Consider the following 23,027-nt stretch of genomic DNA (forward strand, 5'->3'; position numbering starts at 1 on the left):
AATGTGGTAAAAGGTGACGTTAAAAAATTCACAATACTTTTTTAAACATTGTTTGAAGCTAAATGTGGCAAAATGTTGATGTTATTTTCAGCGTGAGACACTTTACAAACGGCACCCCATATAGACTAACACGGTGAAAGAGACGTCTGTAAATCCAACGCTGTATCCAGTTCTCTTTATACATCCAAGCTCAAAATGGAAGTCACCAAACCAATGTGTGATGTCACTATGGCTACGTCCATTTTTCTTAAAACAGTCTACGCCTCCACCTTGCACCAACAACATTGTTCCTCTTTCACTTAAACATGTTTACACTTGAAGAGCGCTCTGTGCTCTTATTGGTCAAAGTCACAGTACATGTCGCGGAATTTTGTCATATTCATGAAGAGAAGGCAAAACTTTTCTGATATGCTCCGCTTGCCTCACAGTTTTGGAAAAATTAAATAATGATTCCAGACAGAAACAGACAGAGGAGTCAACAAAATGTGCTTGAAGGATATATCCAGGATGTGAAACTGACTGAGCAGCAACAACAGGTTAAAAAGACAAAGACAGTTAGAAGCTAAAGCCGAACTATAGGCTACAGATCACAGTGTAAAAGTGAACCACTACATCAGTAGCGATCGCGACAGTAGACAATAAATCTAAAGGGAAACTTCGCCTATATTGAACCAGCTGTGTGGCATCACAGTGTGTGCAGATGAACGGTGTTTGGCTTTGCCCCCGGTTCTCCACTGCTGGACAGGCAGGAATCTCCTGGGCAAATCAAATGTTCATCTGTGCACAATGCGATGACACACAGCTGGCTGAATATCAGCAAAGTTTCCCTGCTTCCCTTCACTGATTCCTGTACAGCAGGGTTGGTCTCTTTTTTAGTGTTATAATCGCTAAAAAGCAAAAGCAGCATGTTGCTATCATCAGCAGCTAGCTAGCTAACCCTACACTCTTCAGGGTTTGATTTTGGTTTTGGAACAGGGAGAAACATATATCTTTTTCCAACCTCTCCAGGTAACAAGTGTCATAAATATACGGCTTGCCCCAGGCACAACATTTAGCTCCAAATCCACAAAACCAGCCTGAAAATGAAGGAAATCTGAAACGTTTGTATTAGAGGCAATGGAGCACAGCTGTGTTGTTGTTGGACCCTGGTCTGAGCTGGCCCAATGCTACTTTATGACTGGCCAGTCTGCATCCGGGGGCGAGACTTAGCGAAGGGTCAATTGTTGTGCCCAATGCCCATTCTCCTCCCCGACACCACACACTTATAGAGTCAGGATAATATCTGGTTTACATCATGTAGTCTGAACTTACAAAACAAAAGTGTTGATAATATAATAATACAATAGTATTTTAGCAGGCTTATGCTCCAACACAGTAGCTTCCAATAGAGCAGCAGACAGCAACAGCAGAGTTGTCGATCATTTTAGCACTGGGATGTGCATTACACATGGTCCTCCTTCCAAACACTGTTCATACACACTCACTGTAACAGGTGAGTTTCTGCACACTAAGATGAGATGAACGAAAGACTAGAGAAGACCATCAAGTAGAAAAAACATTTATCAATATCTAGAAATTTTGTTAAGAGTAGTCATGAGATGAATCGACTCTCAATTTTTGTAGGGTTTTCAAAGACCTCTACATGTATCTGCCTAAATGTCTCTCCGTGTTTTTGTTCATCATATTATTCCATAGATACAGATTTACAGATTTTTCTGTCTTATATTGAATAAAAATGAGTACATCTGTACATGGTAATGGTAAAGATTAGGTATGAGTCTTGGAGAGGTGGATGCATTTTCATCTTTTCAACAACTGGAAACTTCCAGGAGGATGTAAGATTTGACTACTTCCTGGAAGAATTTACCAAGGTTCCCACACATTTTCATGAACAAAAATTTCCAAACTTTTCCATGACTTTTCAAGGACCCTTTTTTTTTTATTGCCCAACTTTTTCAAACATATCAGATTCAAACTCTATTCAAGCATAATGCTAGCAGGCATACAGGGAGGGAGAGACTAATCCAGGGAGAAAATAACAAAACATACATGATGGTAAACAAATTGCTGTCACACATCAACACGTATTAAAGCTACATTAAGCTGTCAGCTAAAGAAAATAAATTTGTCATTATGTTACATTATGTGGAGGTTTATCCAGAAGATTTCATTATACACAGCAGGATTCTGTGACTTTTTCAAGACTTTCAATGATTTTGACTAATTCAATGACTTTTCCAGGCCTGGAAAATGTGATTGTGAAATTTCATGACTTCCTCAGGTTTTCCATGACTGTGGGTACCCTGATTTACACTTGGCTGTTTGCAGTTAGATAGCTTTCCAATGAGCCAGTGACTTGGCTAAATTTAATGTCATTTATGAACCAGTGGGATAAGATAGGAGGCTTAAGTGTACTGCATGACTAATGAGATGTTTGCTGTGGATAACTTTATAACAATTAATTATTTATGTCATGCATTTATAAAAGACATTCACATACAATTCTGCGGAGTGTGTGTCAATATCATTAAAAGAGCATTAGCTGTGCATCATAGCATTGTGAAACACCCCTTGACACACCACAGCTTGAGACTATCAGTGTAAAAACCTGATTCAGACCCTGAGTTAGTCAAGTTAAATACAAAATATCATTGTTATCAAAGGTGAATGATGCAATTTCACCACATCAAAAACAAAGGAAGCAGTGATGTGTATCAGCTTTATATGCTAACAGAACCATATCTAACTACAAGCCAAGAACATATGAGTCCTGTTTTCTGTTATACCTATGCTTTAAATGCTGAAAAATGAACAACACAGAGAAAGGAAATACATCTCTTGTACTTTCACATGAAGAAGGAAGTGGCTTCTATGAACTGCGGACAAATCTGAACAGTACAGCTTTTTAGTTCACATGCACACACATATCTACATACAGTCCTGTAGCTGCTCTGTGTTGCAATCTAGCCACAAACAAACTATGACCAAGTGCTCAGAGTAAAGTTAAAACTAGGGCTGTCAAAACAATGTGTTCATTTTGATTTATTAATCACTGAAAAAATAACGCAATAAAAAAAGGAATGCTCATTCATCACGTTCCGTGGTGCCCTTTGACCTGGTGGGTTATTGAAGGCAACAGTGGTATTGTCACATGATGGAACTGTTGATAGGAGCAACGTTCTCTGCAATTTCTGCAGTAAGGAATTTTCGTAGCATCGGAGAACTTAAACCCTCAAATATCACCTCAACCCAAAGCATTTGGCAGCGAACCTGAAGGTCTGAAGTAGCACAGCCTCTGATGCTAGAGCCAGCAGCCAACCTCGTCAAGCAACTAGACCAGGCTTTCAGACACAAACTGAGTAAGTGTACGGCTCTATCCAAATGTCCATCCTCTGAAATTGCTAAATGAGTCCTCGCAGACTTCAGCCCGTACTGTGATGAGTTCACCGTCATCACGTTAAGTCTGTGAGGGCAGAGACCGCAAGACTGATAAACAGCCGTCAAGACAGTTTTACTCGCTGCTGAGCAACAATTACTATCATTATAACTGCTGTCAAATTCTGTCTGCTCATAACATACAGACTGCAGACATTTAAATACAGAGGTGTTTGTGAATAAGAACCGAGCTATGACTAAATAAACTGTGTAGGCTTGAGAAGATCCTTTGTTGTTTTTCAGCCATCTTTCCAGCCTATGTACTTGGCATTACACTGTGCAGCCTCTAGGGTAGGCTGTAATAACACAATGCATTTTGATTCCCCTACATAGCCTGTTTTTCTAGATATTATTTATTATTTGGATAGCCCTGAGCACCCCCAGACTTCCCAGGAGCACCCTTGCAAAGTCTGCAAGTCTCCAAGTTCAGTGAAGTCAGGATATACCTGTACTGACTGACTCTCTCCCTTGCAAAATGAACTGCAGTGGACTGCAAACCAGTGTTGGTGGTAGAGGACAGGGGTCAGTTGTGTCCAAAATCCAGCTGCTTTACTATAACACGTCTGCCAAAATTAATTTGAATGTAAATTATTCAAATACTTTAACAGCAAAAGTTGATGTATGTGATTACTACAGATTAATTAATCACAGAGCATGTAATTAATTAGATTGATTCTTTTAATTGCTTGACAGCCCTAGTTAAAACTGAATAATGTTGTTTGGTTTATAGTGCTTCATCGCTCTCAGCTTTGATATCTGTTTCTGTGTGTGCTTGCGGTCATTTCCGGCTCCATTTCATATCAAGTTTAACATCTGAAAATGTGAATGAGGAAATGGTGGTGGTTATGACATAATATCCATCCATCCATCGTTTAACCCCTTCATCCTCTTGAGGGTCGCGGGGGGGCTGGAGCCTATCCCAGCTGACAGGTCGCCAGACTATCGCAGGGCTGACACATAGAGACAGACAACCATTCACGCTCACATTCACACCTACGGACAATTTAGAGTTATCAATTAACCTAGTCCCCAACCTGCATGTCTTGTCTGTTTCCCTGTCATGTTTAGTGTTTGATCCATTATGTTGTGTTTGTATTCCATCAACTGACCCTGCTGCATTGAAAGCAGCTGCTGTGCTGTGGGGGGTTAAAGCAGTGTTTTTTTTTTTGTTTTGGTAGTTTATTCTACAGCAGCAACAATGACACTTCAACGTCATTATCAGTGAACAATCTGAATTCTGTTTAACACCTTTAAGTGCTCGAGCATACTTGAAAAACTACAGATCAAATCACACTTCAAAAAAAGTTAATCAGCTCTCACACGTGTATTGGGAAAAAAACGGTTTCATATGCAGAAAGGAAGACTAAAAAGTTTTTATTGCTCAATTAGTTATGAAATTTTAACTGCACAGAGTGTGTGTGTCTTCCTGCTACCACTTCCTGAATACTGTCTGTTGATCTGAGAGACAGAGGCAGAAACAGAGCAGCATCAGGATAGAGCACAGCATTATATCTGTGATTCGGAAATACAAATTACATTAAAGCATCTGGTGTTGGAGAAATACAGCAACAGGGTGCACTATACAGCAAATTGTGACTACTGTAAAGCTACTGAGACTCATCCGGTGTCTCCTTCCTTACAATGTCTTTCAACATTTATGAAGACCCAAATCTGAATACGAATGTGAGATACTGCAAAGGAGCCAGAGACGACGGAGGAGACAAAGTGGAGAGACTGGTCGACATTTATGAGAGTGTGGACGCAGACCATCCTGTTTGTACACGGGATGAAGGTACAGAGTTTTTGAATACTGTAGAATCAATACTAAATGTTACTGATGTAATTTCTTTAATTAGGTGCTGAGTTACAAAAGACATTTGTACATGATTGTGGTAAAATTGATGAAATTATAGTAATAATCATTCTGAAAATAAGTTTGCCTTGCAACTGTGACATGTACATTTTACCACCTTAACAAAGGATCAATATACATTTGAGCATTTAATACTGATATTACATATATAGTGTTTGTATCTTTAATTTGTTTCCTATTTTTACTCCTATTGTGATAATAATGCTGTATTCCTCCCTAGCTCTTGAACACAATCTGCATTTCACTGCACATATTGAATGAACATGTAGCAAAGAATACCTTTAAAATACTGAAATCCAGTCCTTGTAACATGAGCATGATGAGTTTTTATGTGTGTGCTCTTATATTGTAATCTTCTTCTGAGTCGGTAGCGTATTCACAGTGACAAAATGACAAAATCTTAAATACCAGCATGCAAACTAAAGTTAGCTGACTTTTCAGATTGTTCCCACGGTGCAGAAAAACAAAAATGGAAAGACAAATGTGTTTGTGTAGTCATAAACTCTTGGAGAAACATACTGCTGTTTGTAAAGCTGCCAAATGTAAAATTTAGTGTTTTACAATTGTGGTTTGATTTATGTTTTTTCGCGGCTTGTGTCATATTTCCTTGGTGTAAAATGATTACTAAATGAGCCCAATCCCATTCTTATTTTACCCCTGAGTGCCTCTTTACCCCTTGTAACAGTTACAGGGGGAGTGGTTGAAATCTTCCCCTGTAAAATGGGACAACCCTGCAAGGCCCTGATTTATCTTTATTTGGCTACAGTCTCTCCGTAGCAGCTAACCCAGAAGCAAAGTAACATATACAACCCCTGAGCTGAAGAATGAGCTGTTGCGCAATGACAGACTAGCCAGCAGACAAACCAGCAGCACGCACAGCCCCTGAGCCAGAGTATGAGAGCCGCTGCTTGATCAGCAGCTAACAGCAGCTAACGTTAGCACAAGGCACACACCCACAGCAGTGAGCAGTAACTGCTAGCAGGCCGCATAGCTGATTTGGCCAGAAAAACTGGAAGGTATTTTCATGACAGCTGTTTAGCTTGTGTTTACATGATTGTGGCATTGAACAGAGATGTTTATTCACATACTTATTAGACTGAAAGAACTCAGTGAGCTTGTTGGACAAACACACCACTGACATGCAGTGGGCAATAGATACAACACTGATACCAAGTGCTGTAATGTCAGTGGTCAAGTAGTTTTTATATTCAGAGGTAGGGGAGGGGTTAAGCTAAAAATGGCTCCATGAACGTCATCAAGCAGGCTTTTAGGTCCTCCAAAAAAATCCTGGACAAAGGAATGATGAAAAACAGGTCAAACTCCACAGTTCAGTACACAGCTCCTTGTCTTTTGATGTTTTCAATCAAGTATTTTCTATCATATATAATGTATTTGGAAAGGCATGACTGATTTTGCCTATTTCATTCAGACCATAATTCCTGCTTTGTACAAAAAAAAATAAAAATAAAATAAATAAATAAATAAAATTTAAAAAGTCAAAGAAATTTCTCTGGCATTTTTACTTTTTTGTACCGAATCATGACACCACTGTATCATAGAGAACCAAACCGAGAATTTTGTGAATCCTCACACCCCTTTAATAATCGTATTATCACAATAACATTCGCCATTTATCTGAAGGAGATAGAAATGCATGGATGATCACAATTTGTTCACAATTTAAGTTTGACGCTATCAATCAATAAAACAAGTCATTAAATACCAAAGAACACTGCTTCATGACAAGGCCACTAGCAGTGCACTGTAGGCTAACGTTGGCAACCTGTACTCCCGATAAACCTCCATGTTGAAGTGCCCAAGTTTACAGCAGATATAAACATGTTTGCAGCCTGGTGCAAAAATGTTTTTTGTCTCTTTGGTTAATTTTCCCTTTTCATGAAAACTGCAAGGAGGGTTATGGAAATATTTCAAAATGTGGGACTGCCATGCATAAATCAGCAATAATAGCGAGCTTCAGAGAGCTAGCTAGCTACTAGTAATTTTTTTTGTCATGTTTGTAGAAAAGGACCATAATAATTGAAACAACATTAATCTATGATAACACAATGGTTATTGTAACTTTTAATTCTTTATTAACGAGGAAAATGTATTTGTGGGTTTCTTTTGTTGCTTGTGCAGCCATCCTGCTGATGATTTCTCATTCTCATTCTCACACTCAGATTGGAGTGTGCCTCTGAAAAACCTCCATTTGGAGGGCCATGTAGCGCTAACACTTCACCCTATCCCTTCATCTCAACAACAATCAGAACACTCTACCCCTAAACGTGGATGCGCAAAACAGAGGGGTAAAGGGTTACATGATGGGGGCAAGGGGTGCATTGATTAAGCTTCACAATTGCACTGTTGGCACATAAAGTTAGCTTGCTGTCAGCTCAAGTAGTAATGTTGTTTTTATGCCCTAGGAGCTGCCTGCTAACATATCAAGATCAGATATTTATCTCAATATGTATGAGAATTGTATTTTGGGGTTGCTTCCTGTAGCTTAAATGTCTTTGTTCTTGTCTGTTCAGACTAGCTGACATAAATCAAATGTGCTCTCTGTGTACTTTGCCCCTGCAGGAGCACACATTCAGAAGCATCTTGCAGCTGTCCAAAGAAACCCTTTAAGAACTGCTGCACTGGTTGTGGGTCTGCTGTGTCTACTGCTTGTAGCTGTAGTCATTGTCCTGACCACACTCTGTAAGGACCTCATGTTTATTGTAACATCACATCTGACTGACTCAAAACCTTAATCAAGGGGTTTGATTTGACATCACTGCCCTGTGTTTTTGGTTTTCATCAGATATTTCAATCACTTTGGAAAAAGACCATCTGCAGAGTACTTATGAGGAGCTGCAGAGCAGTTACAACAACCTGAGTAACAGTTTCTGCCAGACACAGGGGAGAGAAAGCCAGACACAGGGGGACATTACAGGTGAGAGATGTTTAAAAGGAACACCTTTAATCTTATTTGTCATTAAATGATTTGAAATGTGTCACTAAAACACTTGATGGAACACAGAATGGGAGAGATTTCGATGCAGTTGTTACTACAAATCTACTGAGAGGAAAACCTGGACAGAGAGCAGGAGAGACTGTCAGGAGAGAGGAGCAGATCTGGTGATAATAAACAACAAAGAAGAACATGTGAGTGTCTGTTGACGTGTTCGTGCTTTACCGTAACGTAAGTCATACTATATGTGTGTCAGTGTGATTGTATAAAATGGTTTTGGCACTCGGAGATAATCAAAGTAAAAACAAGAATGACCGCCTCATGGTTTGCATGACTCTGTGAACCCGTCAAGTTGCAGTTACAGTTAACATCCATATCTGTGAAAACATGGATGCTTCACACACAGGAGATCTATACAATCAGCACAGTTTCAGGGTGGACATCCAAGATTAGTCACCAATTCAGTATCTGATAAAATGTCTCCCCCTCTGATCCTGAGTTATTATGCGGATAAACATCCAGAAAAGTGTTTCTGCAGAACATTCTGATGTCACAGTGAAGCTGACCTTTGACTTTTTGGATGTAAAATGTTCATAATTTTAACTTATTAGACATTTCTGTAAAATGTTGTCATAATTAGCGTATGAATTCTTGAGTTATGGCCAAAAACACATTTTTCTGAGGTCACACTGACCTTGACCTTTGCGCTTTGAAATATAGCGGCACGCATGGGTGCAGCGGCTCTTGGCTCCCTGAGTTGGTGCGTTTATTTTGTCTCAAATTCTAATCAGTTTATCGTTAAGTCTAATTGGACATTCGTGCCAAATGTGAAAAAATTTCCCTCAAGGCCCTCTTGAGATATTGTGTTCACAAGCATGAGATGGATGCAAGGTCAGAGTGACCTTGACCTTTTGATTGTTGAGTCAAAGTGGATGTTTGTGCATAATTTAAAATTGTAGGGATGTAGGGATGTATGTATGGACAGATGTATAGACAGATGTGCAGTCAAATGTGCCTACGGACAACCCTGAAACATAATGCCTCCGGCCACAGCTGACAGTGGCGTGGAGGCATAAAAAGTGAAGAGAAACCCTCTGTATTTGGACATTTATATTCTGTTGATCATTTATTTGTAGCCTGTTTCAATACATTTCAGATGATAATGTTGTTCTTTTATTAGAAAATGATTGTCTGAAGATACTAGTTAGATTGCAGATCAAGATTTATGTGAATGCTCTATGTCCTTGTGTTTTGTCCCACTGGTTTATTAATCTTCCCATAGAGTGCATGTAAGAGTTTAGCTATTTGGCTCAACCTGGCACATTTTCATCACAGCAAACTAAATATTTGTTATCCCTGACCCTTAGAAAATGTACTTTTCATGTTCTTTATCCATATCTGCTTCACCATGGAGATTTCTTTCCTTCAGAGATGGTTAAAACATGAAACATGTATTTACATCCACAGAAATACTAGTGTTTTAACAGAGGAATAATTATCTGCTCTTTTCCTTAATTTTTAGGAATTTGTCAGTAAACATGGAGATTCCTGGATCGGTCTGCAGTCAGTGCCAAAAAGCGACTGGAAGGACGGATGGCAATGGGTGGATGGATCAGTAACACAATATAGGTGAGATCTTTTATTATCATTATATATCAGGGTCATGGTTTAGAGCTAATAGTTGGATGAAATTGAAAACTAAAAAGCAAGAGAGTTCCATAGATAATAATCGATCACTTATCAAGTCCATCATGTTTTTAAATGTTTGTATTTTGAATTACATGTTTTAGATTAGCACTATGTCATTCAGAAAGTCTTAAGATAATCCTTGAACATTCCAACCCATGGATTTGATTTGACATCAGAGGAACATGGCATGTGTATTTTTCTGCATCCCTGTACAAAATCTAAATCTGAAGGACTGAATTAGACATGCTTTGTGCCACCACATTCTGTACTTGAAGTTTGGCTCATATTTAAGAAGTCAGCTCTGACAGTTCAGGATAATGAACTTGCAGTCTACTGCTCGACCACATGGGGGCGCCAACATGTTCATATTCATCCTCCTCTGAGCTGCCCTCTTTACTGAAAGCAGAAAAAAAGTGGAAGACAAACAAAAAATGAGAAGAAACTGCTCACAGAATAAAAAACTAATTTCACCTCCTGAACTCTTCCTCTGTGGTGTACACACCAGTTGAAAGACATTAAGAAACTACATTTGAATCTCAAGTGTGTCAGTCCTGACTTCATTATATGAGACAACAACATCTATAATCTGATACCAACAAGGTTTTGTGGCTTTTACCTGTAACAATATAATTCTTGTTCTACAGGGCCTGGCACCAAGGAGTCGATGTTCAACCTAAGGATGGCACTGGGTTGACAGCATACATTGATCTGGAAGGAACATGGAGGCATAACAAGACTGGATCCAAACAATGGATCTGTGAGAGACAGATCTATTGAGTCTAATGTGTGTGTCATGTAACTGTGATGTAATGGGTTGGAATCTTTCTAAGGACCTTTGTTGCATGTTATTTTTCTTTTTTAAAAGTTCTTACTGCCCTTCCAACAAAAAAAAAAACAAAAAAAACATAATAAAGGCAAAGATGAGAAAATAAACTGTACTGCATTAGTGAGAAGTGACACATGGTAAAGTATGAAAAATGTTAATGATTTAAAAAAAAATAGAATATTCAAAGAAACACATACACAGACTTTTCTGCTATTCTCAGAGCCTTAATAGTGGTGCAGCTAAAACCATACAGTTTGTCCTGAGGGTAACTTGAAAGGAAAGGTCATACAGTGTCTAGAATGAAAATGGTTCTTCCACTGTGATGTTAATTTAGTGAATTTCACAGAAAACTGCCCATAACTAGGGCTGTACTCAAATCAGAATTATGTCAGTCCAATTAGATTTAGCTGTTCAATACAAATGTTCAACTTTTCATTCTTGTTTTTTTTCCATATAGAGTTTTAGAGTTTGAACAGGGTTCAGCTGGACGACAGATAAGAAATGTGCAACAAAATTTTTTTGTTGCCTCTGTATTGCAGCTGCCTGTACTGAAGAGCAGCGTGAAAGTGAGGAGAGCTTACTCTGCAGCAAAATCTGGGGACCAACATGTCACCAGAAGTGCCCTGCACACTAATTGACAAAAAGAAAACAACTGCTTGACTTAAAGCAATCTCAGTCGACTGAAAGGTCTCCAACTTTAGTGGGCGGCCCGACCAATTACATATCAGTGTTTCTTTTGTAGCACTGGAAGCTGTGGTGTGAGGTAGTTACCACGGGCCCGAGTGCATGCTGGGTTCTAGTTATAAGGTGCATACACACACATCTGGCAATTGTTTTTAAAAATGCCAAACGAATCAAGTCTAAGGAGCTTTACTACTTTGTCCTTTTCATTTCTTCTTTACTGGCGCTTTTCTGTTTAAAAGTCATGACTGTTCGCTGGGCTTGTAGATGTGCTCAGCTTGTCAGTCTTGACAGATATTGTACCTAAAATAGCTACTGTATCATATCATCTTGTCACATGATCAAATAGAGACTTGACATTACACAACATGAACATACATGTTACCCAACAATCAAAATTGCAGACCTGTATATGACAAAAAATATGAAAGAAAATAAATTATTTATTGAATTGAACAGTTTTTTCTATATAGTTTATTCATGGTTTTCCTAATTTATGTAGAATAAGCATTTAATTTTGTAATAGATTGTTGCTGACTTTTCTACCAAAACAAAAAAGACAAGACAAGAAAATCATGACGGAGATGGGTTTGGAATGTCCTATAGCAAATGGCACCATTCAATTTAATGTGAGTTCTTTGAACACAGGCATAGCTTTGAGCTGGCATTCTGAATCATTTGCAAGCCCCCCAGCCCCACCCCACGGGCCCCAGTGAAACCAAACTGCCCCCACTGCTCATATTTACACCCCTAATTGGAAGATCTGGCCTGAAGTTGGCGGTGCTGGAAAGTCAGGGTGTCATTACAATCATTCTCAAGACAATCTACCGTACAGTGGTAAAAGTCTGTTAATTGTTACATCATTGATTGACAAAGAGATGGTGTAATATCTTGTTCCAAAGGAGAACATCCATTTTAATTAATCAATTGTCAAATTTTCACTTGATTCAACATGACAACTTGGTCTGAAGACAGTTTCAGTTGAGGTAACAGGACTAAAAAAGCTCTGCTACTAGTATCCATTTAATTGCTGGACACGATGATCCATTTTGAATTTATTTAATGAAAAGAACAAAAACATATTTTCATATTCAAGTATTTCTTTATTAGATTTGCTCAAAAGCAGATTAAAACAGAATCTGATAAGCTATTAAGTTTTTAGCTGTGATCTTTAATTTTGCATGTTGTGTGATATGCAATATTCATTTGAAATAACATTTGTATTTTTTTCCAACATTTTCAGAAGATTTCGTCAGAATTCTATGGACGCAGATTCTGTGTGGGCCTGCTCACTAGTTCACCAGGGAGTAAAAGGCTTTGAAGCACACTTAATGTGTTAGTCGTAGCTTTGATCTTTACTTTGATTTCTGATCGTGGATCCATGCACTGCTAACTATGCAGGATCACAAAAACTGTCAAATGAATGGGTGAGCAGGGTGGCATGCCAGGTACTCTGAGGGTACCTCAGACAGGCCTGTAAAACCAGTCTTTTATCATGGGGATTGGTAAATACACAGGAACACGGAGATCCAGCATTAGTGCTTAAAATAAGACTCTGAAACAGAAAATACAGTTTCTTACTGATTTATAAAGCTTCATCATGCTCAGCTCTGATATCTATTTCTGCATGTAGACATATCTGACATTTTAGGACTCCATTTCATCTCAAGTTTAACATCTGATAATTGAGAATGATGGCCATGAGGAAGTGATGGTAGTGATGATAAGAGAATATGTCACATCCGTAGCAAGAACGCTTTAGTCAAAGTGTTACTTCAGGATGCCATGTTACGTAAACACCTTTCAGTGCTCGAGCATACTTTACAAACCACAGATAAAATCTCACCTTTAAAAAAGTTAATCAGCTTTTTTACATGTGTATCCATAAAAAACAGTTTCATGAGCTCAAAGAAAGATTGAAAAAATACTATCACAAAATTAGTTAAGAGGTTTTAACTGCAAGGTGCTGAAAATGTGTGTCTGTGTGTGTGTGTGTGTGTGTGTGTGTGTGTGTGTGTGTGTGTGTGTGTCTGATGTCCCGCTACCACTTCCTTAGTGCTTTCTAAAGAACAGAGAGACAGATGCAGATAAGAGAGACAGCAGCATCAGAATAGAGCACAGCATTGTATCTGTTATTTAGAAATACAAGCAGTAAATTGTGACTGTTGTTAAGTTACAGAGGGTTTTTTTTAGGTGTCTTCCAACATTTGACCCAAATTTCACCATGAACGTGAGATACAGCAGAGGAGCAAGAGAGGACAGAGGAGACAGAGTGGAGAGACTGGACGACTACGAGAATGTGGACCCTTTTACAGACCATCATGTTGATGTTTCAACACAAGATGGAGGTACGATGGTATTATATCCTGTTGAATCAATAATAAATATTAATGTCTCTTTTGTTTACTCTTTAAATTGTGGTTTTCAGAGTGAAACAAAGATGAAAAATATGAAGTATTTCAGTGCATGTGCATACTAGTTTGCAATAGTTTGCTTTATTCCATGTTTAATTTAAATGTAGACAACAGGAAAATGTATATAAAAAAGATGAATTAAAAAGAATAAAAAAGGGGAATAATGGAATGAAGCACACTTGTTTCACACCATCTCAATGAGAATTTTTTTTCATGATATAAGTGCAGCAGGAGATCTTTAATAAGGGCAGAGTGGGTTGGAGCCTGTGCTTGCTTCCAGTTCAGTAACATTAGTTAGGGGAAACAAATGTTATCATGTTATAACCGTCAGTGGAGGCGGAAACTGAGTGTCTTGGGCCAGTTTGGATCTGATTGACTGTATACATGCAGGAGTAATTCGACCACCAATCACATTATCTGTGTGTTAGTCCGACTTTGGAGAAATTCTTTTTAGTACAATTTCAGTCGGACTAACATGTCCACATGTATTTTAGAAGTTTGATTTTAATGGGACTTCCACAGTAAATCAGTTTTCTCTAATGTCAGGTAAAAGTACTTTATCAAAATGTGTTCTTTGTGTACTTTGCCCCTGCAGGAGCACACACTCCAAAGCATCTCCCAGCTGTCCAAAGAAACCCTTTAAGAAGTGCGGTTGTGGGTCCCCTGCTGGTGGCTGGATGCATCATCCTGTTCAAACTCTGTAAAGATTTTGTCTTTGTTTAAATGTCGTAACTCCAATCACTCAAAACCTTCATCAGGGGGTTTAATTTTATATCATTGCTCTGTCTCTTTTTGGTTTTCACCAGATTGTTCAGTCAGTTTGGAAAACAACCGGCTGCAGAGCCGTTATGAGGAGCTGCAGAGCAGTTACAACAACCTGAGTTACAGTTTCTGCCAGACACAGGGGAGAGAAAGCCAGACACAGGGGGACATTACAGGTGGGAGATGTTTAAAAAAAGAACACTTTTAGTCTTATATATATATTTGTCATTAAGTGATTTGGAATGTGTCACTAAAACACTTGATGGAACACAGAATGGGAGAGATTTCGATGCAGTTGTTACTACAAATCTACTGAGAGGAAAACCTGGACAGAGAGCAGGAGAGACTGTCAGGAGAGAGGAGCAGATCTGGTGATAATAAACAACAAAGAAGAACATGTGAGTGTCTGTTGATGTTGTTTATGTCTGTGCATGTTCAGTGTTCACTGCTTTTGCCAACCCCTTAGTCAGACAGAGAAACCCTCTGTATTTGAGTCATTTTATTCTGTGACACACTGTACTTTAACTTCAGTGCATTTCAAATGATAATCTTGTACTTGCTCCAAAACAATTGTCTGATGTTTCTAGTTCGATTGAAGTTTAAGATTTCACCAAAAATACATGTTATCTTGCAAAATTATCCAGACTCATATGTAGACATGACAATGTTTCAGATATGGATGTTGCTGCAAAGCACCTACAAAGTTTGAGATATGGATGCTTCACACACATCTTCAAACCAGCAGCAGAGGTCTATACAATCAGCACAGTTTTAAGTTGGACACCTGAGATTAGAGTCACCAATTTAGTATCTGACCAAATGTCTCCCCTTCTATTCAAGAAATATGATGTTGAGTAATGGCCAGAAAAGCGTTCTTGCAAAAAATTATGATGTCACGGTGAAGCTGACCTTATGGATATAAAATGTCATTGCTTCAGTATTTTATTCTGTTAGACATTTTATGGAAAAAAAGTGTTTTGTCAGGGCACAGTGACCTTAACCTTTGACCTTAACCTTAGTCCTTAGTCTTGACATATCTTGTGATAGATAGGGACTGACGCACAAACTGAAGCACGACTTGATGGACAACCCGAAAACATACTGCCTCTGGCCATGGCTATCCCCAGTGTGGAGGCATAAAAACAGAAAAAATTATGCTTTTATACTGTTATCCAGCTCTATGTGTTCACCGTCTCTTGTCTCACTGGTTTTTTAATCTTCCCATAGAGTGCATGTAAGAGTTTAGTTATTTGGCTTAATCTGGCACATTTTCATCACAGCAAACTAAATGTTTGTTATTCCTGACCCTTAAAAACTAAATATATATATATATATTTTTTATTGTGGTATTTCTTTATCCATATCTGCTTCACCATGGAGATTTCTTTCCTTCAGAGATGGTTAAAACATGAAACATGTATTTACATCCACAGAAATACTAGTGTTTTAACAGAGGAATAATTATCTGCTCTTTTCCTTAATTTTTAGGAATTTGTCAGTAAACATGGAGATTCCTGGATCGGTCTGCAGTCAGTGACAAAAAGCGACTGGAAGGACGGATGGGAATGGGTGGATGAATCAGTAACACAATATAGGTGAGATCTTTTATTATCATTACATATCAGGGTCATGGTTTAGAGCTAATACTTGGACGAAATTGAAAACTTAAACCCAAAAAAGTTCTATAAATAATAATCAATAATTTAGTCCAATATGTATTGTAATTAGCACTACGTCACTCAGATGGTCTTCACATAATCAATGAAAAATTCTACCTATGGATTTAATTTGACATCAGAGGAACATGATGGGTGCATTTTTCTGCATCCCTGTACAAAATCTAAATCTGAAGAACTGAATTTGACATGCTTTGTGCTACCACATTGTGAACCTGAATTTTTGGCTTTAGTTACAATGTCAAAAGCCAGAGGTTGAAGCCACTGATGTCAGCTCATGACAGTTCAGGATAATGAACTTGCAGTCTACTGCTCGACCACATGGGGGCGCCAACATGTTCATATTCATCCTCCTCTGAGCTGCCCTCTTTACTGAAAGCAGAAAAAAGGTGGAAGACCAAAAAAAAAAAAAGAAAAAAGAAACTGCTCACAGGAAAAAAAAAAAATCTTCTTCAGTTTGGCTTGAACAAAAAAACAAAAAAACTGAAACAATCATTACCTCCTGAACTCTTCCTCTGTGGTGTACACACCAGTTGAAAGACATTAAGAAACTACATTTGAATCTCAAGTGTGTCAGTCCTGACTTCATTATATGAGACAACAACATCTATAATCTGATACCAACAAGGTTTTGTGGCTTTTACCTGTAACAATGTAATGCTTGTTCTACAGGGCCTGGCACCAAGGAGTCGATGTTCAACCTAAGGATGGCACTGGGTTGACAGCATACATTGATCTGGAAGGAGCATGGAGGCATAACAAGACTGGATCCAAACAATGGATCTGTGAGAGACAGATCTATTGAGTCTAACATGTGTGTCATGTAACTGTGATGTAATGGGCTATGCAATAGTTCTTACTGCCCTTCCTAAAAAATACATAATAAAGGCCATCATGAGAAAATGAACTGTACTGCATTACTTCAGAGGTGGAAAATGTAATAGTACAAAAAGGCAAAAAACTTTCATGACTTAAAAACAATATAATATTCAAAGAAACACACATACAGACTTTTCTGCTGTTCTCAGAGCCTTAATAGTGGTGCAGCTAAAACCATACAGTTTGTCCTGAGGGTAACTCGAAAGGAAAGGTCATACAGTGTATAGAATAAAAATGGTTCTTCCACTGTGATGCTTGAAGGTGCCTTATGAATTTAGTAGCAATGTGACCATTACTAGGGCTGTACGCAACTCAGAATTATGTCAGTCCAATCAGATTAGGCTGTTCAATATGAATATTAGACTATTATTCCTGTTTTTTCCATATAGAGTTTGAAAGTTTAAACGGTGTTTAGCAGGACAATGGATCAGAAATGTGCAACTTTTTTTGCCAACACTAGATAACAAACAATAAGCCAGAAACTGTATTGCATTAAGTTGCTGTAAATTCATCACCTCTGAATAGAAGACAGAAGATAATGTTACTTCAATGCGTTCTCATCCCAAGTCATCACATATTGACACGTCTATATATTATGCGCTAGGTATCCTTCTGCATCTGCTGTTGATATTCTGGGAATCCACAATCAATGCCAGGATGTCAACAAAAGCACTTTGGTAGGTTTTGTCAACAAAAGCACATGGTTAGGTTTAGAAAAAAAAAAGAAACAGCATGGTTTGGCTCTACATTTGTACGAGAAGTGAACACAGAGCTCTCAGTTGAAAGTCTGATGTTTTCTGGACCCATCCACTTCCCCTCCCACCCGCCCATTGGGACTTTACAGCTCCTGACGCAATCCAGTATGCAGCTGTACCAAGGAGCGTGAAAGGAAGGAGTGCTTTCTTTGCAGCAAAATCTCAGGACCAAAACATCCCCAGAAGTACAATGCACATTGACCATAACATTTTAGTGTTTGTTTTGTACCATTGGAAGATTGGGCCTGATGTTGGCAGTAATGGAAACATCAGGGTGTCATCACAATCTTTGTTTTAGGGTGGTCTGCCCTACAGTAACAAAAAACTGTTATTGTAAATCATGGATTGACAAACAAATGGTCTAATACAGGGGTCCTCAATGTTTTCCATGAACCCCTAAGCTGAAAGAGTGACAAAGCAGGGATCCCCTACTACATATTGTATATTAAACCAGGCTTCTGGGTCTGCCCTGGGGCCTCCTACCAGTGGGACATGCCTGGAACACCTCTAACGGGAGGCACCCGGGAGGCATCCTGATCAGATGCCCAAACGACCTTACAGTAACTGACCCCTTTCGACGTGAAGGAGCAGCGGCTCTACCTTTCCTTATCTCTAAGGCTGAGCACAGCCATCCCACGGAGAAAACTAATTTCGGGTGCTTGTATTCGCAATCTCATTCTTTCGGTCACCACCCAGAGCTCATGACCACAGGTGAGGGTTTGTTTGTAGATGGACCAGTAAATCAAAAGTTTCACCTTCTGGCTCAGCTCCCTCTTCACCACCACGGTCCGGCGTAGCACCTGCATCACTGCAGAAGCCATACCAAATCACCAATCCCTCTCACGCTCCATTTTGCCCTCACATGTGAACAAAACCCAAAGATATTTAATTTTTGGAAAAAAATAAAACTCTTATAGTTTATACTAAAAGAGAATATTTTCATTCATCAACTGTCAAATTTTAACTTCACTTAACATGACAGCTTAGTTGGGAAACAGTTTCAGTTTAGGCAACAGAGGTAACTGATAAAATGAAATTTCCTGTTTTACCCATTCTGCTTTTCCGTTGTGTGTGTGTGTGTGTGTGTGTCTGTGTGTGTAGCATTGAACCAAATTGTGAATTAATGTGTGAGTAGATCTATAAAGACACGCATGTTGTTGTTGCTGACAGAAAACCTTCTATCTCACCTTTTTTTAACGAGACAAAAAAAAGTTTTACAACCATATTTAAAGTATGCCCGACCACCAAACTAGAGTTACAAAGTTTTAATCCACAATGAGTCAAATAAATAAATGTGTGTGTGTGTGTTTCTTTGTGTCTGTGTGTGCGCGTGTGTGTGCTGGTACTTCCTTTATGTTTCCTACCAAAACCAGACAAAAGACGGACTATCAAACACTGGCAGCAGCATCAGTGCAGTGTATTACGTTACTGAATTTTTATCTACCATAGGACATACTGCATACTTTACTAGTATACATTAAAGTTTTACAGCAGCATCGTGACCATTTAACACAGCGCTGTACATAAAGTGCAGCTCCAGTTTAATTGGCTCTCTCCTCTCAAGATGTCCTCAGATATTTATGCCACACCAGATTTATCAAAGAAGGTGAGATACAACAGAGAGGTGCAGGAAGACAAAGTTGAGTGGGAGGAAAGGCAGGTGGATATCTACGAGAGTACAGACGCTATCTGGAATAATCACACTGATATTCAGTCACTCGAAGGAGGTAAGTGAGAAATTACACAAACAAATCACTAGAATAAATGTTGGCATTATGCATTTTTGCATGTATGTAGCAGATACATTGCAAAGTCATATTTCTTTATGTTTCAAAAACACTGTGGTTACTGTGTGGTTAGGTTTAGGCACAAAACCACTTGGCTGTGGTCAAGAAAAGGTCATGCTTTGGCTCAAAATACACAGTTTGGAAGCACAATCTGTCATCAAACACAGCAATGTCTCTGTAAAAAAAAAAAAGCATCTTGACCATCTATTTTTGTTTTTATAGACATACATGTATAGTGTGAACCTCTGTAGTTAGCCAGACAATTATCTGTTAAGAGAAAGTACCAGAGAACTCATTTGCAGGTGTTCTGTTGCTTATTTCAAACACAAGCTCGGTGTAATATTTCATCGCACATCATTGTGCTTCATCCCCTTTGCTTATGGTACCATTTAACTGACAAGTGTCATATCTGAGATCTGAAGAAGCATTAATTCTGGTAAAGAAAGTGTTACAACAGCATTACCGCAAGAAGGGAAGTGCAACATGACAAGGTCTGTTGAATATCATTATCAACACAGAGCCAAGAAAGAGAGACTGAGGAGGGGGAGGATGAAACCACTATGACAGCTTTTTGTTGTGAGCCATTTGTGCAATTCAGATATTTTAGATGAGGTCATATTTGTTTCACTTTAAAATTCAAAGTGGTTTATATTAGAGTGTTTGGTAACACTTTATGATAACGATCCTTTATAAGACCTTTATTAAGTATTTATTAATAATGAAATAATAATGAACATATCATTTGTATACATTTATAAAGGATTAACACATCATTTGTAAATATATATATATATATATATTCACAAATTATGTCTTAATCCTTTATAAATGTATACAAATGATATGTTCATTATTATTTCATTATATTTATAAACACTTACATTGTCCGTCCTGGAAGAGGGATCCCTCCTCAGTTGCTCTTCCTGAGGTTTCTACTGTTTTTTTTTTCCCGTTAAAGGTTTTTTTTGGGGGAGTTTTTCCTTATCCGCTGTGAGGGTCCAAAGGACAGAGGGATGTCGTATGCTGTAAAGCCCTGTGAGGCAAATTGTGATTTGTGATATTGGGCTTTATAAATAAAATTGATTGATTGATTAATTAATAAAGGCTTTATAAATGTTTAACTAGTATATTTACAAATTATGTGTTAATTCTTTATAAAGGCTTTATAAAGGATCATTATAATAAAATGTTACAGAGTGTTTAAATTATTTGTTTAAAGTGTCTGACAAATGTCACCGAACCAGAGGTCAATGAAGCTACTGAGTAACATGTTATTGTAACAGGGGAATGACATAAACTATGATCAGACAAATGTTTTCTTTTAATGAACTAGCTATTTGTGTGTGTGGTTTTGCCACTTTAGGACCACACACTGAGAAGCATCCTCCAGCCGTCCAAAGCAGGCCTTTCAGGGTTGCTGCATATTGTCTAGGAGCGCTGTGCCTCGTGATGATGACAGGAATCATCCTCTCATCTGTACTCTGTAAGATAAAATACAGTATTCAATGGTGTACTCAAATGGTGAGGAGTTTCAGCCTCAAGATTTCAAGGAGAGATCCAGATTTTTTTGTCGGTCTTCAGATTATACTTTTGTGCAAAATATTTGCTGGAATAGTTATTGGTTGCTGTAATCATTCCCACTGTTCATACTGCCTGTTAAGCGGTCCCTTCCTAACCCAAATGCAATGAAAGAAAAAGGTAGACAAAATGGACAGGACTTATTCTGTGTTAACATTTAACCAAAGCTTTTATGAGTTATAACCAGAATAACCGTCCTGTGGTTGTATGGCTCTGCACACCAGTCAGGTTGTAGTTACAGTTTACATCCATGTATGTGAAAACATGGATGCTTCACACACATTGTCCCCACGACCGCACAGAAGATCTATACAGTCAGCACAGTTTCAAGGTGGGCACTGTCAGCCTATCATCTTACAGCTCCTCATTTTAAATACAGCTCTTCCTCTGCTGTAGTTGTTTCTCGCTGCAGTTGTGTGTACCCGCCACCTCCCCATCACCCCCTAGTCTTTATGGATTCATCAGCCTCAGAGTCAGCAGCCACCATCACCACCAACCTCTGGAATCAATGTTTGTCCCCTGTTAATCAATTTATATTTATATACTAATAATTCATTTATTTTAGTTTTACCTTTTGTCCATGTAGCTGTACTTATTTCTGTTCTTGTGTAGCTGCAACACCAGAATTCCCCCTCTGGATTTAAGTAAAGGCTTTACCTTATCTTATTTTGTCTTGTCTCACTGTCTTTCAGTCACTTTGGGAAGAGACAAGCTGCAGAGCAGATATGACCAACTGAGCAAAAACTACAGCCAGCTCCAAAGACAAATTTCAAGTAAAGATCAGTGTCAAAATATCATTATATACAGGATCCACCTTCACACTGACGACTAATCACAAATATTTCCATACTGTCTTACGTGTATCTATTGTTTTTCTCAAGATGTATCAGTCCACTATAGTCAGGTACAGGATGAAGTGAAGCAGCTGAAGGACAAAATTGAAGGTGAGAAAAGTTTAAAAACTGACAGCAAATACCAGAATTATACTAATTTTACATAAATATAACTTGAGTGTTTTTTAAGTGTAACTGTTTGACACTGTTGAACTGTTTTACTACTTGACTATTTCTGGAGTGAAAACTTCAAGTATTTACAGAGTAAACAACCTGAAAGCGAAACACTGAAGCTAAGGAAGAGCTTTAAATAAACAGTGACAGTACTGAAGTGAAATCTCTCTTTAAAAAACTTGTTTGACATTAAGGGAAGTGGTGTCCTGATGGATGGAGCAAATTTGGATGCAGCTGTTACTTTAAAATGAATGAAGAGAAAAATTGGGATGGAAGCAGAGCTGACTGTCGGCAGAGAGGAGCAGATCTGGTGGTCATAAACAACAAAGAGGAACAGGTGAGTGTGTTTGTTTCACAGTGATCTGTTACTTCTGTTTTTGTTGTAACCCAATCTGGAAATCCATCGGTTTTTCGACTAACGGAAGTGCAGGGGCCTCACGCCCTTCACTTCCGGCGGTGCCCCCAGGGAATCGCCGTGTTGTTTACAAATACTTCGGGTAGAAAACCAGCAGAGTTTAGCTATGTATCACATTTTTCACGTCACTATATCACTGTGTAGACTAATCTGATGTTTGTTAAGTCTATAAACACAATGACTGAACAAACGTTACTATTTCTGTGTGCACGTTTTGTAAATAACAATAATAACATCGTAGATTAGCTGGGCTAACCGTTAGCTGTTAACGTTAGCCGTTAGAGGTGTCTGTAATAA

The 23,027-nt window shown here is 38.5% G+C and overlaps 4 protein-coding genes across 6 annotated transcripts in view; 3 read left to right on the forward strand and 1 right to left on the reverse strand.

Moving 5' to 3' along the window:
* LOC126384266 (collagen alpha-1(XIV) chain-like) overlaps positions 1–23,027 on the reverse strand; it is a 304,818-nt gene that overhangs the window by 7,149 nt on the left and 274,642 nt on the right. The gene's annotated exons all lie outside the window — the stretch shown is intronic.
* On the forward strand, positions 4,894–11,855 carry LOC126383979 (natural killer cells antigen CD94-like). Its single transcript, XM_050034777.1, has 6 exons — positions 4,894–5,227; positions 7,889–8,008; positions 8,112–8,243; positions 8,331–8,455; positions 9,784–9,890; positions 10,595–11,855. Exons 1-6 carry the CDS (start codon positions 5,077–5,079, stop codon positions 10,725–10,727), a joined length of 768 nt encoding a protein of 255 aa, XP_049890734.1. The 5' UTR covers positions 4,894–5,076; the 3' UTR covers positions 10,728–11,855.
* Positions 12,574–17,206, forward strand: LOC126383969 (natural killer cells antigen CD94-like). The gene is made up of 6 exons (XM_050034765.1): positions 12,574–13,805; positions 14,467–14,571; positions 14,678–14,809; positions 14,907–15,031; positions 16,122–16,228; positions 16,982–17,206. The coding sequence occupies exons 1-6, from the start codon at positions 13,682–13,684 to the stop codon at positions 17,112–17,114; spliced, it is 726 nt and encodes a 241-aa protein (XP_049890722.1). The 5' UTR covers positions 12,574–13,681; the 3' UTR covers positions 17,115–17,206.
* LOC126383964 (CD209 antigen-like protein C) overlaps positions 19,432–23,027 on the forward strand; it is a 7,905-nt gene continuing 4,309 nt past the window's right edge. For 2 of the 3 annotated variants that reach the window (XM_050034757.1, XM_050034758.1), the window contains exons 1-5: positions 19,432–19,670; positions 21,094–21,213; positions 22,001–22,081; positions 22,190–22,252; positions 22,510–22,652. In XM_050034757.1, coding sequence (XP_049890714.1) covers positions 19,508–19,670; positions 21,094–21,213; positions 22,001–22,081; positions 22,190–22,252; positions 22,510–22,652 — 570 coding nt within the window. In that variant the 5' untranslated portion in view covers positions 19,432–19,507. The remainder of the gene's footprint in view (positions 19,671–21,093; positions 21,214–22,000; positions 22,082–22,189; positions 22,253–22,509; positions 22,653–23,027) is intronic. The other variant, XM_050034759.1, reaches the window with a different exon arrangement.

The sequence above is a fragment of the Epinephelus moara genome, chromosome 22, assembly GCF_006386435.1.
Source record: "Epinephelus moara isolate mb chromosome 22, YSFRI_EMoa_1.0, whole genome shotgun sequence".
Taxonomy (NCBI): domain Eukaryota; kingdom Metazoa; phylum Chordata; class Actinopteri; order Perciformes; family Serranidae; genus Epinephelus; species Epinephelus moara.